Below are 14,829 nucleotides of genomic sequence, written 5' to 3'. Positions count from 1 at the left end.
GCGTGGAGATGTCTGAGAGCCTGGTTGCTGGTACCGACATAGTGTGTTTCTCAGCTGAACTGTGAAAAGAATTCAAGTGTCCCTTGAGGTCTCAAGATCTGGACTATTCTTTGGTGTTTAACTAAATCAGGATCCTGCAAGATCCGTTGGGATCTCCAGGGAGCCTGAGGAGATCTCGGGTCTGAGTGCCCCTTTAGCAAAGTGGACAGATAAGAAATAATGCGTCTCTAGCTGAAAAGTAGAGGAGTGGGCTTGGCAGCATTTAAACAACAGATATGATTACAATCTTGCCAGGGCTCCTACCTGTAAAGACTTTGGGCAAATCAGTTAACACAGGTTAACACAAGGTCCAACTCTGGAGCACCCGACTCACAGATGACAATGCAAACAGCACCCGCAGGAATTGTGTGCTAGGCAGCCCTAATCTCTTTTCTGAGCATCTGTCTCTCATCAGGAAAGAGAAGAGCTGGCTGAGACATTTTTAGTAGTCCTATTTGGTGCCCTAAACTGTTCAAGCCTGGCTGAGTAGACCAGATGTCTCAATTTCTTCCCATCCCTTCCCACTCCTTTTCTTTTGTTCTTCTCAGAGGTGAGAATAGGGGGACCCTGAGGGTGAGGGTCCCCTTAGAAAGCACCTGAATCATTTGAGAGTCCTGGGGCTGAAAGCAATGGAAACTAACCCAGAATAGGTCGAGCAGAAAGTTATTTATGGGAAGGCTAGCTCATAGACTCAACGGGACACCTAGACAATACAGCTTAGAGAGTGGGCAGAAGCCAGCTGAGATGGGTACATAGCTGGACAACACCACAGGATCTGCTCACATGGCTGCTGCTGGGCCCAAAGATTTGCTGCAAATAATCCCTCGGCTGGTCCTACTTCTTTTAGTTACATCCTTAACAACCAAAGCCCAGAGTAACCAAGAGGGTGTATGTGTGGGATGGGGCATGAGGGGAGCACCTAACTGGATAAGCCTGGGTCACAATTCTGTCTGTTTGCACCTGAGGGCGGGGGAGAGGGAATATTTGGCCTCTGCTGCAGTGCAAAACTAGGTGCTGCCTTCCACCAAAGTTCCCCCACCATGTGGAAAGGGTGTTCAGGTACCTGGTGGTAATGAAAATGACAACTGTTTACTGCTGCATCCTCAGGAGATGATCTTTCATAGCCTCAGCAGCGTTGAGGCACCTCAAAAATACTATACTAAGTCCTAACAATTTCTTTCCCATTGATTTCATATAACTAGAAAGTGGAAATGTGCTTACGGAGAGCAGAACCCAAAGGGTTCTCCTCCTTCTAAAGCCAGAATCACTGTTTTTCTTTGAGTTGTGAGCATCACCAGGAAGGTTAGTGCCTAAGCCCTACTGGGAGCCCTGAACCTGGCACCAGGTGTTCTAGTGTCAAGCACTGCCCCATCACCTCCTAGTTATACCTTGGGCAGGTCATTCTTGCTCTCTGACCTTTTGCTTCCACATCTATAAAAGTGGGGATACCAGGGTTTCTGGAACAATGGATGTGAATCTGCTTGGAGCTCTGAAGTACTGTATCCGCAGGCCTGCCTCTCCACACATAGGCTGAGACCCATAGTGGTGAACGCTGCCTCGTCTCAATGAACAGAAACTGAGATGATTCCTATAGATGACGTAGTCAGAGCTCTAGTCAGAGGTGGAGGGTGTGTTTGACTACAAGCTTGGATGACTCTGGTGCCCATCCCTAGCTCTGCCATTAATTCTGACCATGTCACTTCACCTCACTGAGTCTCAGTTTCTTCAAGTCTAATATGAGGAGAGGGAATCCCAGCATTTGATAGTTTATAATCTTGGTCATGCAATATGTGCAGAGTGGCTGTGGGGTATATGATTTAAGAACCATTCACTTAATCTTTGGGATGCATTAAATTATTTGGGGCAGGAGGAGGGAGCAGAGGCAATAGATTTTCTGTTGTAACTCTTTTCTTCTAAGTGGTATTTTCAAAAATGAATTCCCTGATTGCCGTGTTTCCCCGAAAATAAGACCTAGCCGGACCATCAGCTCTAATGCGTCTTTTGGAGCAAAAATTAATATCAGACCCGGTCTTATTTTACTATAATATAAGACCCGGTATATAATATAATATAATATAATATAATATAATATAATATAATATAATATAATATAATATAATATAATATAATACCATGTCTTATATTAATTTTTGCTCCAAAAGATGCATTAGAGTTGATGGTCCGGTTAGGTCTTATTTTCGGGGAAAACAGTACTCAGAATTGGGGTGTGTGCAGGCTTGTGGGTTGGGGAATGGCCCCTTAGGAGGTGAAAGGCTGGATGGGAGTGCCATGAAGTGGGAGGGGGGAGGCTAGGTAGATGAGTGGCTTTGGATGAGTGGTCAAGCAGATGCTTGCAAGCCAACCACTGAGCTATGAAGGGACTGTAATCTAAACATAAAAGAAAAACATACCCCCTGGCTTTCTACCCAGGATTATTTTGTTCTTAAACTCCTCCCAGAGTTTAGCCAATCATTCTTAAACTTTCAAGTCCATAAACATCACCCAGGGAGCTCATTACAATGCAGATTTTCAGGCTCTGTCTGTGAAGATTCAGACGGGTTGGGGGTGGTGCCAGGAATCTGCATTGTTACAACAGATGGTCTTGGACTAGACAAGTGTTAGAGCCTACCAGGGAACGCTGACAAGTGACATGGGCAGGAGGGTGCCCCACTATAAACTTGGTCACGTCTAATCTCTCTGTCTCCGGTTTTCCTGCAAATTTACAGAGTTGGGCCAGACGAACTCTGTAGTCCTTTTGGGTTTTATCTCTGTGACTGTGGCTCAATGACTTCTCCCAGTCTGGTGGGCTGCTCTCTCCCCACAAGTTATACACAAATGTCCCCAAAGAGCAAGCCCTGAAGCAGGCTCTCACCTTGTACACATGGAAGCTTAGTGGAAATTCGTTTGCCTTTAAATTTTGTGGCATGATACTGAAGGACGCGATGACATTGTTGTCTTCTGTGCTCTCTGGCACGGGGAAGATGTATTGTCTTTTCTCTTGAAGTCCTTTTGCAAGAGAAAGAGCTGTTACTAGAGCTCGGTTTGGCTCCTGGGACCCCTGGATGGGGCCATGTCCAGTTCAGACAGCCCTGGTGGGTTGGGTTAGAAACTCTGGATTTGGAGACCTAAGACCTAGGTACCAGTCCCCACAGTTACTAGCTGTGGAACAAGCATCTTTATTTTGTGAGCCTCAGTCTCCTCCTTTTAAAAATGAGGAGGGGGAGTATATTCCCCACTTGGAGAAAATGTTTCTTAAACTGTAAAGTTGAAGACTATTTTTGTAAGAAAAATCCCAGAGTCCTTAGGTATGTATTAGCGTATTTATTGGTGATAACATCTGAGTCTTGAAATGATGTCAACCCCCGAAGCACCAATAGAGACGGGAAAATAGAGAGATGGCAGTTCATAATACTCTATCACCCAAGCGTGTGCATCAAAGCCAGAGCAAGAGAGAGAAAGGATGTGAAAACCATTAGGTCCAGATGCATGAAAGAATTAAAAGAAGTCAAGATAGAGATGAATGACTACGCATCAGAAGGTTTGGGACACAACTGGGCAGCTGTGAAAGTGGGATGAGACAGAGGATCATCAGGGTCATGGGCTTTTGTGAGGTTGAACGAAATGATACATTAAAGTGAGTTAGCAGTACCTAGCAGATGCTTGCGTGCTGGTTCCCATCTCTGTCTTGTAAGGAATTACTAACAATGGCCCCAATATGTAATTTGGGTTAGTCCATTGATATGAACTATTTCCAGGGAAGAGGGTTTTGGCCCCACAGTTCAGGTGCAGTTCAGGTAGGTAAATCAGCAAATTTGCGACAAGAGTGACTCAGGCTTCTTAGCATCTGCCCATTGTCTCCCAGTGACTAGGTTGTCTGAGCAGCAGAAGGAAGAGCCAGGAGGTTGAAGAGGGACACCCTGGGGGGTGGCGTCATTCAAGAAAACCATTCTAGACAGGCAGGTGCCAAGGAGAGGAATGCACATGTATAGCTGCAAACACATTCACTCACTCACACTCACACTCACACTCACTTACGCATGTTGTTTACACAGCCTCTCCTGTCAAGGATATGTAAGCATACTCAGATTCATCTTCCCAGGGAGCAATTTCACTCATCCATGTCACAAATGGGGAGTGGGAGCTGCAGTGAGAATATGTGATTCTCCTAAGGTCACACCAACAAGATCCCACTCAGGGAAGCCCAAAGACAGGTGCTGAGGACCCACGTCTGGGCTGTCAGCACACTGCTGCAGGAGACACCAAACAAGGGGGCAGGAGTATTCTCCTTTATGTCTGGGTGGTGCTTGTGGTTTCAAGGGGCACACAGGGATTACTAATTCCAATGTTTGCAGATGGGGAGGCTGAGGACAGTGAGACTAGGTCTATTCGCAGATTCACAAAACCAGTATGTGGAAAGGGCATGGGTTTAACCCAGACTCTCTTTTGCTCAGTGTCTGTGTAAAGCGTCCTGGGTAACTACTGAAGAGCAGTGAGCCTGTTCTACTCCTGGGAGCTGGGAAGGTGTGAAGGTCAGTAGAAGGACAGTGGAATGTGAGAGCATGAAGGGGTTGGGGAGGCACATTTGAGATTCGCTTGCCCACCCCCACCAGCAACCGTTTCCTTTGGAGAAGAATAGCTGTTGTTTAGGCTGACAAATTCCTCTCCTTCCAACTTTGGGCTGATGGTCCAGAATCAGAGGCCATTGAGACCTGAAGCCCAGAGTGGGTAGGGCTGGCAGCTTCCCGTCTGGCAGAATAATTACCAACATGGTCCTTAAATGCCGTTTGAGACCAGCTTTCATGCGGCATGTTTCCATGGTCCAGGTTGATTGGAAATTGGTTACATATAAACAAACAGGAGAAATTCTCTTGGAAATCTCGGAATGACATCCTGTTAAAAACAGTTACACATCACTTAACGACCCCTGGTTTTGTCCTTAGGGTGGGAGTTCCCATCACTTGACTATACCTTTGCCTGTCAGCTACATTATCCATTGACTTACTACTGACCCACCCAAAGATCAGACCCTCATTCTGGTTTATCCGTGGTCAAGTAGATTTCTGCTCCCTCCAGTGGTTGGGAGGACAAGGTCAGAGTCAAATTCTGGGTTCTGCATGTCAACTGGCAAGGGCTTTATCATTAACTGTCGTCTCCTTAACCCACTGATCAAATTGCGAGCTCAGTCAGGGCCAACAGGATGACGACCAGTCTCTCTCCACCATGGATTCTACACACTGCGAGGAAAACTGCCTTTCCCTAAAGCTCTTTGCTAATTTCACTCTTGAGATCTTTATCAGAATAGAATGAACTCAACACCTAAAATCCCATCTCATGCTGTGATTAAATTGGAGATACTGGAAATCTTTTTCCTTCTTATTTACATTTCTCCCTCTGATTCCTAATTACTTAGATCCAGCCGCCTTTTCCCACATGCTAAATTTTATTTAACTATGTCACTAAGTAAACTAGTCAACCCCTCATAAAAATGTCCACCGTATCCTTTAAGATATGAGCATATTGCTAGAAATGTGTTTTCAAAACATCCAGTCCTACATAGCTGCTGGGCAATGACAACAATGTCTCACCCAGAACTCTCGAATCAGGGCCAGAAGATGAACGCTGAGCTGAGCTGCTCTTTTGGAATTTATGCCAAGGAAGACTGTGGCGCTCCAAGGTCCCAAGAAGAAGCATATAAGACACACGCATAATAAACATGCATCCTAGTTTCCAGGAAACTGTTGGTTTCAAAGCATTGGTGCCAATATTCCCTTTTACCAAGAACATTTCCTGGAAGTTCCAATATTTCAGAGCTGAAATACTCACACAAACTGAGAGCACACAAGTAATTTCCAGTCCAAAGTTTCTGTGTCTTGGAGAGAAAAGGCTCCCTCTACACAGATCTCTGCAAAGCTAATCTCTAGTCTCACAGAAGTTTAGGGAAAGGGGTAGGGATTGAGGGTTTGGGCAGTAGTTAAAGATTTAAAATATAATTTTAAAAGGAGCATAAATACCAAAATTCGCCATTGTTCTTATCCTCATATAGCTGGCTTTTCCGCGGATCCTGGGTTTCCTGCCACTCCAGAGACCTGAGCACGGACAGACAGAACATAGGGTGAGCTCTCCCAGGGCATTTCATCTCAACCACATGTGGCCCAATAGGGGCCTTTGTAAGGCGTCCATTAGTTCCTGGGACCAAGAGGAGAGTGTCATTCTACCTAGGGACACGATTCGGTACTTCTCTACATGCTGATGGCTTCCAGGTGGTCCTTAGCTGACCCTCTTTCCTTAGCTTTAGACGGATACAGGCTATGGTTTATCCCATATTTCCACCAGGACTTCCCCAGTGGCCTTGAAATCAACTCATCGCAATCTGTACTTGTCTTCTGCCTCCTCCTGTTGCCCAAGAGAACATGAGAGTCCCTCTCTCTCACACCCCCTACATCCAATCACCAAATATTAATGATTTAATGACTCTCAAAGCCATCGCTTATTTCCATCCTCCCTGATGTGTTCCTGGTTCAGGAACCCTGGCCTCCCTCTTGGACTTCTAAATGGTCTCCCTGAACTCAGTCCTGCTCACTTTCCCATCCATTCTCCACACTGCCATCAGAATGATCTCCCTATGACAGAAAGCGGATTGTGGCATTTCCCTGGTAAAACACAGCAGAGGTTCCCTTTTACTCTCAGGATGAAGTTCAGACCCCTGAAACAGAACCTTGGCCTCTGCCTACATCTCCAGCTTTACCCGAGCAACTCCCTATTTCCCCACCCCACGGCCACCCTTGAATTCTATGCTCCAGCAACAATGATTGACTTTATTGCCTTAGAAATACCTGTCCCCACTTTCCCACCTCCTGGCCTTCACCATGAGGCTCCTCCTGCCCTTCCTTCCTTCCGTCTTATAACCCGATAATTTTCACTCATCTTTCCTCCTAAAAGGCACTTCTGTGAGGAGACTTTGCTTGTCCCCCTCTGACACCCCCACTATACCTCCAGAGTCGGTGCCCCTCCTTTGAGCCCCATGGAACCCTGGGCCACTCCTGTCTCAGCACTTAGTCCCCTGTGTTACAAGTGCTTGTTTAGTTCTTGTTGTCTCTCACTAGACTCCAAGTTCCATGAGCCTTGCTCGCCATGATGATATCCTCATAGGGGCTAAACACGATGCCTTGGCACATAGTAGGCATGCAATATTTATTTGCTTTCTTAATTAATAATTAAAATTGTCCAGTTCATTGGGGGAATGTATTCCAGAAGCTAGTCCTAGGGTCTGTGGTGAAGGAGGAGACCCTCACAGGCAGAAGAGAACAGGTATCCCCGCCTCAAAGTGGAGGTACGCTCAGAGGCAACAGGCCCCAGAGGCACAGAAGCATAATGAGATCTTTCTCCGTAAGTGGCTTGCACAGAGGGCCTAGGTCACCTCTATGCTGGGAGAGCAAGGCAGCGACCACCCCTCAGGCTCCTGGCTGCAGGTTGAGCCAGTCAGATGTGCTGTGGTAAAACGGCAATTTTATAATTAAGTGATAATTACATTTTCTGCAGTGTGTAAGGGAAAATAAATGTAGTATAAATCAATACGCTATCGATTCATGCAAGTTTTCCTTTAAGTGTGTGCGGCTGAAATTTCAATTATGACTGAGATTAGACCATCCGGCTCTCTCCATCCATCCCCATTCTTTAAAAAGTAGGGAGGAAATTGACCACCTGCATGGAGACAGTGATTATACGGCCCCATCACTTCCTTCCAGCCTGGTTTCTCATGGGAAATGGTGAACCTCAGAGCTCAGCCAAAATACCTGATCCTACAGAGTAGGTCCTGCCAGGTGCATCTTCAAAATCTCTGCAGTCCACACATCTCTGCGCGGCTCAGAGGCCTTCATAAACCCCCAGGCCTATAGGGTGTGAATCCGAACTTCTAAGCTGGCATTGGGCTCAGCCCCAGCTCCTAACTTCTCACCCTGGTTCCTCTGTTTCAGACCAGCTTGTTGGCCCTGGACACGCTGTAACTGTTTCCCACCTACACAGTGATCTCTTCCAAAGTGAGTCATACTTATTTTTGGTGGTTGAACTCAAGTTCATTCCCGTCCATGAAGCTTTCCCTGAACATGCCTGCCCCCTGGAGGCTTCTCTTTCCTGATCTCTAGTGTCCCTTGTTGGCCTTCACCACTCATTTGATATTTAGCATGGGAGACACGGGCAAACATCAGCTCCTGTGATATTGAAGGTCTGTTCTCCCACCCCAGAAGAATGTGTCATTGACATTTGTTCCTCTTCCGGTCCTATCCCCAACAATTACCCCCAGATCAGGGATTCTGGATAATTGTACCACCCCCTGGGCCATAGTCGGCAGCTTGGTGTAATGATTGGGAAGGAGAATTGGAAAAGCCAGAGGTTGTTCATGTTTACATTGGAAAGGGCAAAGGATACCCTGGGAAGATAGGAAGGACAGAGGCAAGAGAAAAGGAGATTGGGCGAGTGAGTGAAAACATAGCCCAGTGGTTCCTGGTTTTGCAAGTTCATTCCCCTTCTGTGGAGGGGATTCAGCTACCCAGTTCTCCAGGGTGTATCTGAGGTCACACCAGGTTTATGCTACGAATCCATGTTGTTTTTTTCCTCCTTCTTCCCCTCCCTTGCTTTCCTATCATTCACTCTAATGGTATTTCCATCTCCCATTTGCTGAGTGCCCACTTGCACGGGCTTACATCCGCTGTCAGGCTCATGGAGAATCAGAGAGGTCCCTGCCACAGCCGAGCCTGGGCCATTGGGCCACACTCTGGGTATTGCTCTTCACTGCTTACTGGGTCTTGTTCTCCCGTATGTCTGAATGCTTTGCACTTCCTTTTAGATCATGTTATCTTTTCCACTCCCCACTTCTCCCCACATATCCCCCAACCCCTATCCCCAGCAATGCTGCTGTAGCCACTGCTGTGGCTCAGCACTTTTCACGGATATGCACAGGTCCTCAGAGGAATGCGACAGGGCTGGGCCCTGCTGGCTGCCCAGAGGAGCAATATCTGTTGCAGACTCTCTGTCCCTCTCAGGGCCGCCATCTCATTCTCGGTCAGTGAGGAGGTGGAACCAGGGACCAGTCCTCTTGGCAGCTGGGAAATGCCAGCCCAGCTCCCTCTGTGTGGGAACTTCTGACTACACAGTTGGGTCCCCACTGGTCAGCTGTCAGGGAGCAACTGCCTGGGACATGGCCAACAGGGGCATCTGAGACCCACTGAGCTCCATTCACTCCTACTCTGAGCATCGGTCACCCGTGAGAGTCCAGACCAGTAGGGCAGGACAATGACCCAGCTGGACTGAGGAAAAAGATCATCCAGATTCTTGCCTCAGTTCCCCTAACTCCCTCCCCCCAAAATGAAACCTTTTCCATCTGAAGCACATGGCGTCATCAGGACCAGAACGCCATGGGACCCCTTTATGGGATGAGGCACCTGCTCTCCAGTTCTCTCTGCCAGGTGGAACTTAGGTCCTGACCTGCCCCTCCTTTTTTTTATTTTTTATTTTTATTAACTAATTCTGGATATATGGGTCCACAGCTCTAGACTGTGACCTTCTGGAAGACAGACTGGGTCTTGTCATCTCTGTACATCCCACAGCACCCACCTAATACAGAGTACTTAGTACAGATAGTACACAGTTGGTGTCTAAAAGATGCCTGGTGAATAGCATCACGGGAGTGTGAGATGGACCGACAGATACACACAGGTGTGAACTGAAAAAGCATGCAGTGAGAGCCACAGCAGGGGAGACAGACACCGCCCTCCTGGGGCAGGGTGCACTCTGAACACTGGATTTCAGTGATGGATAGAGAGGTTTACAGAAGCCATACCTGTCACTCCAGCGCCCTCGCCATTCGAAGGGCCCCCCCCAAGGGTTCCACAGCCGGATAAGATCTTCCCAGCCTCTCCTGTACTGAATCTGTAAAGAACAGAAAGGAAACTGTCAGTGTGCTCCAGCAAAAGTCAGCAGAAAGTGGGGATATGAATGCAGCTGCTTTTTACCTCCAAGGACTAATTTAACTTCTGACCTCATTTGGCTGCAGCCAGAAAAAAAATTGAAAGGAAAAAAAATCAATGCCTGCTGCCTGCGTGGAGTTGGAATTAGATAGAGGAGAAAATGGCCCCTTTCTGCTCAGCACCTTGCAGGGCAGGTGCAACTTTATCATTCTATACGGCTGCATCCCAGAACTTGGGTGAGCTGAAATTTAATAGCAGATAAATAGCACAGGATGTTGCCACAGGCTGCAAAGGGGAGAACTTTATGGGTCCCCAGCCTCTTTCAAGCCCTGTCACAGCCAGCATCTCTATTTCATAGACATAGCTGCTTCCCTGTCAGCCACCCGCTGGGAGCTGTGCTGGAGTCTGGAGTCTCCACAGTGCTGTCCTGAGCAGAGGCTGATTTAAGGAAGACCAGGACAATCTGGGAATCAAGGTATCCGAGCCTGGCCCACCTCACCTTGCTACCCTGCCTCTGTTGATGAACGGGGCGCCCCGATGGCCTGGACTTTCTTTTCCCCTGGGGACCTCGTCATCGATCTCCCAGGTAGGGAGGTTGGCACATTTGCTCCTTCAGACCACTGAGGCCGGAGGGCAAGACTGTTGAAAAATTACAACGAAGTAATAGCCACCCTTTGAACCTATAGTCCCTGATCCAGGAACCTTCAGCCTGGAAAGAGAAATTAAAGCGTGATTGAGCTGTAGCTGTGATATTGATCTGTGCTAATGTTGTCTGCGGAGACAGACGCTTGGAGGATGAGGGAGGAGGCAAACTTGTTCATTGACTCCGGGTCAGAGGAGTCACCTGAATGGAATGTCACCACACGGAAAAGAACCCTAGTGTGGAGGCAGAGCTCAGAGCCAGGCTCCAGCTGAGTGCTTGACATGTGTTATGCCCATCAATCCTCTGAGGCAGAGTTTTATAGAATCCTTGTCTTGTAGAGGAGGAAACTGAGCATCAGAGAAGCTGAGCAACTTTCCCAAGGCCACAGATTAAGTGGCAGAGGCAGAATTCTGACCCCAGCGACTGTCAGTTTCCAAAGCTTAGGTTCTTAGTTTTGGAATTAGGGGTGGATAAAGAGTACAGCTGCTCCAGTGCCCAGCCCATTCTCAGATGTGGCCGTGACCCTAACCTCGCATATAACCCCTGGGCAACCTGGCCAAAGCCTATGGCACCACCAATCAGGCATGGCCATGAAGGAGCAAAGCAGTCAGACAAGGGCCCAAGAATCTGGCTGGGGTAAGGTTTTTTGTTTGTTTGTTTGTTTTTGTTTGTTTTTTTGTGTGTTTTTTTTTCCCTGTGGCTGTTCCTTATCTGCTTTTATCTTTGGCTGGCACTGCAGTGGGAGGTGATCTGGCTTTTCATGTAATGTGGAATGGGGGGTGCCATTTCCGGCCCCTCTCTGCCCCATCCCTGGGCACTCCAGATCACGCATACAGAATATTATTAATTGCCGGCACCTGGAGGGGCCCATAGAGCAGGATGTGAGAAATGGTTGTCTTGTGGCCCAAAGAGCTTAATAAGTCACCTCAGTGCCTAACGGACAGTCAGGGGTGAGCTGGACACAGGGGAGAAGAGTGGCCCGTGATTCGAGGGGGCCTGAAGAGGGTTAAATGAGGCATGCAGATAAACACTCTCCCCACTGCCCAGGGGAGTCGTGGGCCTCGCTAGGTACATAATAAAAAATGCCAATTTCATTTATCTTCCTGTCTGTGTCCTGCCCAGAGGGAGGATGAGCAGATTAAAAAGCACACTGCATTTATGGGCTGGTGGAATCTCAGCGCTTGCTGAGAGTTATAACCTCTTTCTGGAGGAGGAATCTTTAACCAAGTCAAGTTCTTGGGTCCTTGTCTGACCGTGTCCCTCTTTTTTGTCAGTGCCCTACTGGTGATCACATGGGCCAAGGCCAGGTGGCTCCAGGAGTCATGTGAGGCCAAGGTCACAGCTACAACTAAGAATGGGCTGGCTCACTTGCTTCCCTCTCCTGGCTACTGACTACCCCTGACCCTGGTCAGCTCTCTCAGAAAGGGTAGTACTGGGCAATAAATAATCCAGGTTTTCTATTCTAGGACAGTATTTCCTTAAATACATTTGCTTGAATACCAGTTCCATAGGCTATTAATAGTTATTTCTGGAAAAAAAAATGGTTTCGTGGTTAATGGTAGAAGAAAAGCAAGCTGTACTTGTATCATTAATACAGGCCTTCTCAGAGCCTTTAAAATGTAAATGTCTACCATGAGTCTCCAAATAGGGGCCGTGGTGAACTTCCCTGAGGATCTTGCCAGGCTAGTGCTCTGTAGAACACAGGCTGGGAAGTGTCAGCAGCCTCAAAGTGGCAGGAATGATGAGAATAGACCACTGAGGACACTCGGTTTTAATCACCTACCATCACAGGAGAGGTGTCCTGTTCAGACCACTCAGTGTAGTATAAGGACAAACCAAAGTGTATCCTGTGGGAGGAATCATTAGGAACCCAAAGCCCAGCTGAGCCCACAGCCCGACTCCTGAGTTCGTCTCCATCCCTTTGGCTCTTGGTGTTTACATGACTACTCTCTATAACTTGGCTATCACTGCCACCCAGCCTCTGTGGGGACTCACATCCCATGGCCATCTGGACCTCTGAATGCATACGTCCCTTCTCCCCTATGTTCAGAGGGGAAACAAAGGCTGTCTCAATGTATAACAAGGGCCTTGTGCAGGAAAGGCAGATACATTGTGTAGGTACCACAGCTCCTTCGTTCCATACCCAGCACAGATATCATTCACTATCACAGTTGTCTTTCCCCAAACCTGGAAGCCGTGGCAAAGGCTTGTCAACACAGTGATCCAGGCAGCACGGCCCATCAGTCAAGGTTGACACACGTTAAAAACATCTCTTTGCTATCGGTAGTCTAGACTTGTCCACATCTGGGACAGGGAACAGAGTGTGTACATGGCAAGGTGTGAGGATGTTATTAGCTGTCGCCATTGTAAATTCAGGAAAGGGCTTGGGAGAATTCAGAGGAAGGGGTTCTGGAGCTGCTGTGACTGGGATTTCTTCTGGCCTGGGTTTATCAGGACAATCTCTTCCTTGCTGGTGGGAAATGTCTTTTGAGCTCCTCACATATGTTCTATGATGAAGGATCAGTGATGTCGTCATCACAGGCCACATACAAATGCTTTCATTCACTCATGTAAGCGTACCCACCCACTGATCCAATAAGCATTTATTAGGTGCCTCCAGAGGAAGCATTTTGTTACTGATTTCCTTAGAGAGACAGGCAGGAGATAGAAGACACTGTCCTTGTGACGTGGGTTGGAACATTCACCAAAACATGGAACAATAGAGCACAGCCCTTAGGTCAATGGACAGAAAAGATGGATTGATAGAGAGGGAAGGTGAGTAGGAGAAAGCATGCTAGAAACAGAACGTGACACTGCATTCCTTGGCCCATAAACACCCGTGAAAAATGTACCCTGGAGTTTGGAATGCTATCTCTTCCAGCCTAGAAGACATGATTAGCTCTCAAGAGTTGTGGGAAATACAGACATGGGAGACTATTGGTGGGAAATCATCACAAGGCCAGGAGGTGCTGTCACCGCGTGGCTGCATGATGAGCACAGCAGGAAACTGAGGACATGTGGTGTCTGGGCCCAGCGATTTCAAGAAGCTGTGTGACCTTGTGAACGGTACTCTCCTCTCAGGCCTCAGCTTCTTCATTTATGATTGGAGGAAACTGGACTTTAGTAGTGTTTTCCAGACCAAATGATACTGTACAGAGCAATTACATACATTTTTGTCCACTACAAGTCGATTCTTATATCAAAAGAAAGCCTATCCTCCAGTAAGCCATCCTTGCCTCTTCTATGAGAATAAAGTTTTAGCTGGGCATATGGCAGCCCGTGAGACAGTGTGTTTCCCAGACTCCCTTGGGCCTTGGTGTGCCCACATGTTTAGGTTCAGACTAATGGAATCTGCGAGGAAATGGCATAAGCCTTTTTGATGTGTGCCTTCTATATGGATGTTTAAGTATCCCCTGGCATCTTTCTCTTCCCCTGGCTAGGAGATAAGGGGACTCCCCCTGGGCTCACAGGTAGAAGCCTCATGTGGATGGCAGGGCCATCTACTGGCTCTGGAATCACTGGCTTACCTGAGAGAGAAATGAACTTTATTTTGTTTGAGCCCTGTATGTGAGAGTTATCTCAGTTATAGCAGTTTAGTTGATATGGTGCAAATAAAACCTTTTCGGGGCAAAACTTCCCCCAGAGTCAATTGGCTAGTGCATTCCGCTTTCTTCTGTGGCTAATCCCCCAGTCTAGCTAGACACTCATCCTTTCTCAGATCAGATCAAGGAGAGCAAAATTTCTGGTGGGTCCCTGGTGGATGAGGAAACTGGGCACCAGAATTTCTGGATGCATAGAGGAAATGAGGAAATGAGGCTGTCTGTGATGGGTGCCACCATGGGGCAAGGGTGATAAATACTCATGTCAGCTTTGCTGGGCTTGCTGAAGGCGTATGATTCTGCCTCCTATTTAGAGGAGCAAGAACACTGGGGTCCAGCTCATGGGACTCTTACCTGCTCAGCTCCAGTCACTGTGTAGGCATGCCGACTCACCAGGCCATTCTCCATTTCCAAGTCCTCACCTGTTGGCTTCAAAGGAGCAAAGCAGAAACATGCATTAAACAGTCACAGGTTCCTCAAAGAAATAGAAAAGCACAACTCAATCAGCAGCTGAGCCATGGCTGGATGAAAAGTGTCCCACTGACTCATATTGGAATGGCATATATTCCTGAAACTCTTCTCTAGA

The 14,829-nt window shown here is 47.6% G+C and overlaps 1 protein-coding gene across 1 annotated transcript in view; it reads right to left on the bottom strand.

Moving 5' to 3' along the window:
* The window catches only part of CAPN13 (calpain 13), a 76,310-nt gene that overhangs the window by 23,721 nt on the left and 37,760 nt on the right, over positions 1-14,829 (bottom strand). The window contains exons 7-11 of the mRNA XM_019735397.3: positions 14,598-14,672; positions 9,875-9,963; positions 6,051-6,125; positions 4,802-4,929; positions 2,912-3,045 (exon numbers count right to left, since the gene is read on the bottom strand). Of these exons, the coding sequence (XP_019590956.3) occupies positions 2,912-3,045; positions 4,802-4,929; positions 6,051-6,125; positions 9,875-9,963; positions 14,598-14,672 (501 nt within the window). The remainder of the gene's footprint in view (positions 1-2,911; positions 3,046-4,801; positions 4,930-6,050; positions 6,126-9,874; positions 9,964-14,597; positions 14,673-14,829) is intronic.

Source organism: Rhinolophus sinicus, chromosome 2 (assembly GCF_057876585.1).
Source record: "Rhinolophus sinicus isolate RSI-liver-muscle chromosome 2, RSI-T2T, whole genome shotgun sequence".
Lineage (NCBI taxonomy): Eukaryota > Metazoa > Chordata > Mammalia > Chiroptera > Rhinolophidae > Rhinolophus > Rhinolophus sinicus.
Note: the sequence above shows the minus strand (reverse complement) of the source record. Positions and strands in the feature narration are given on the sequence as shown.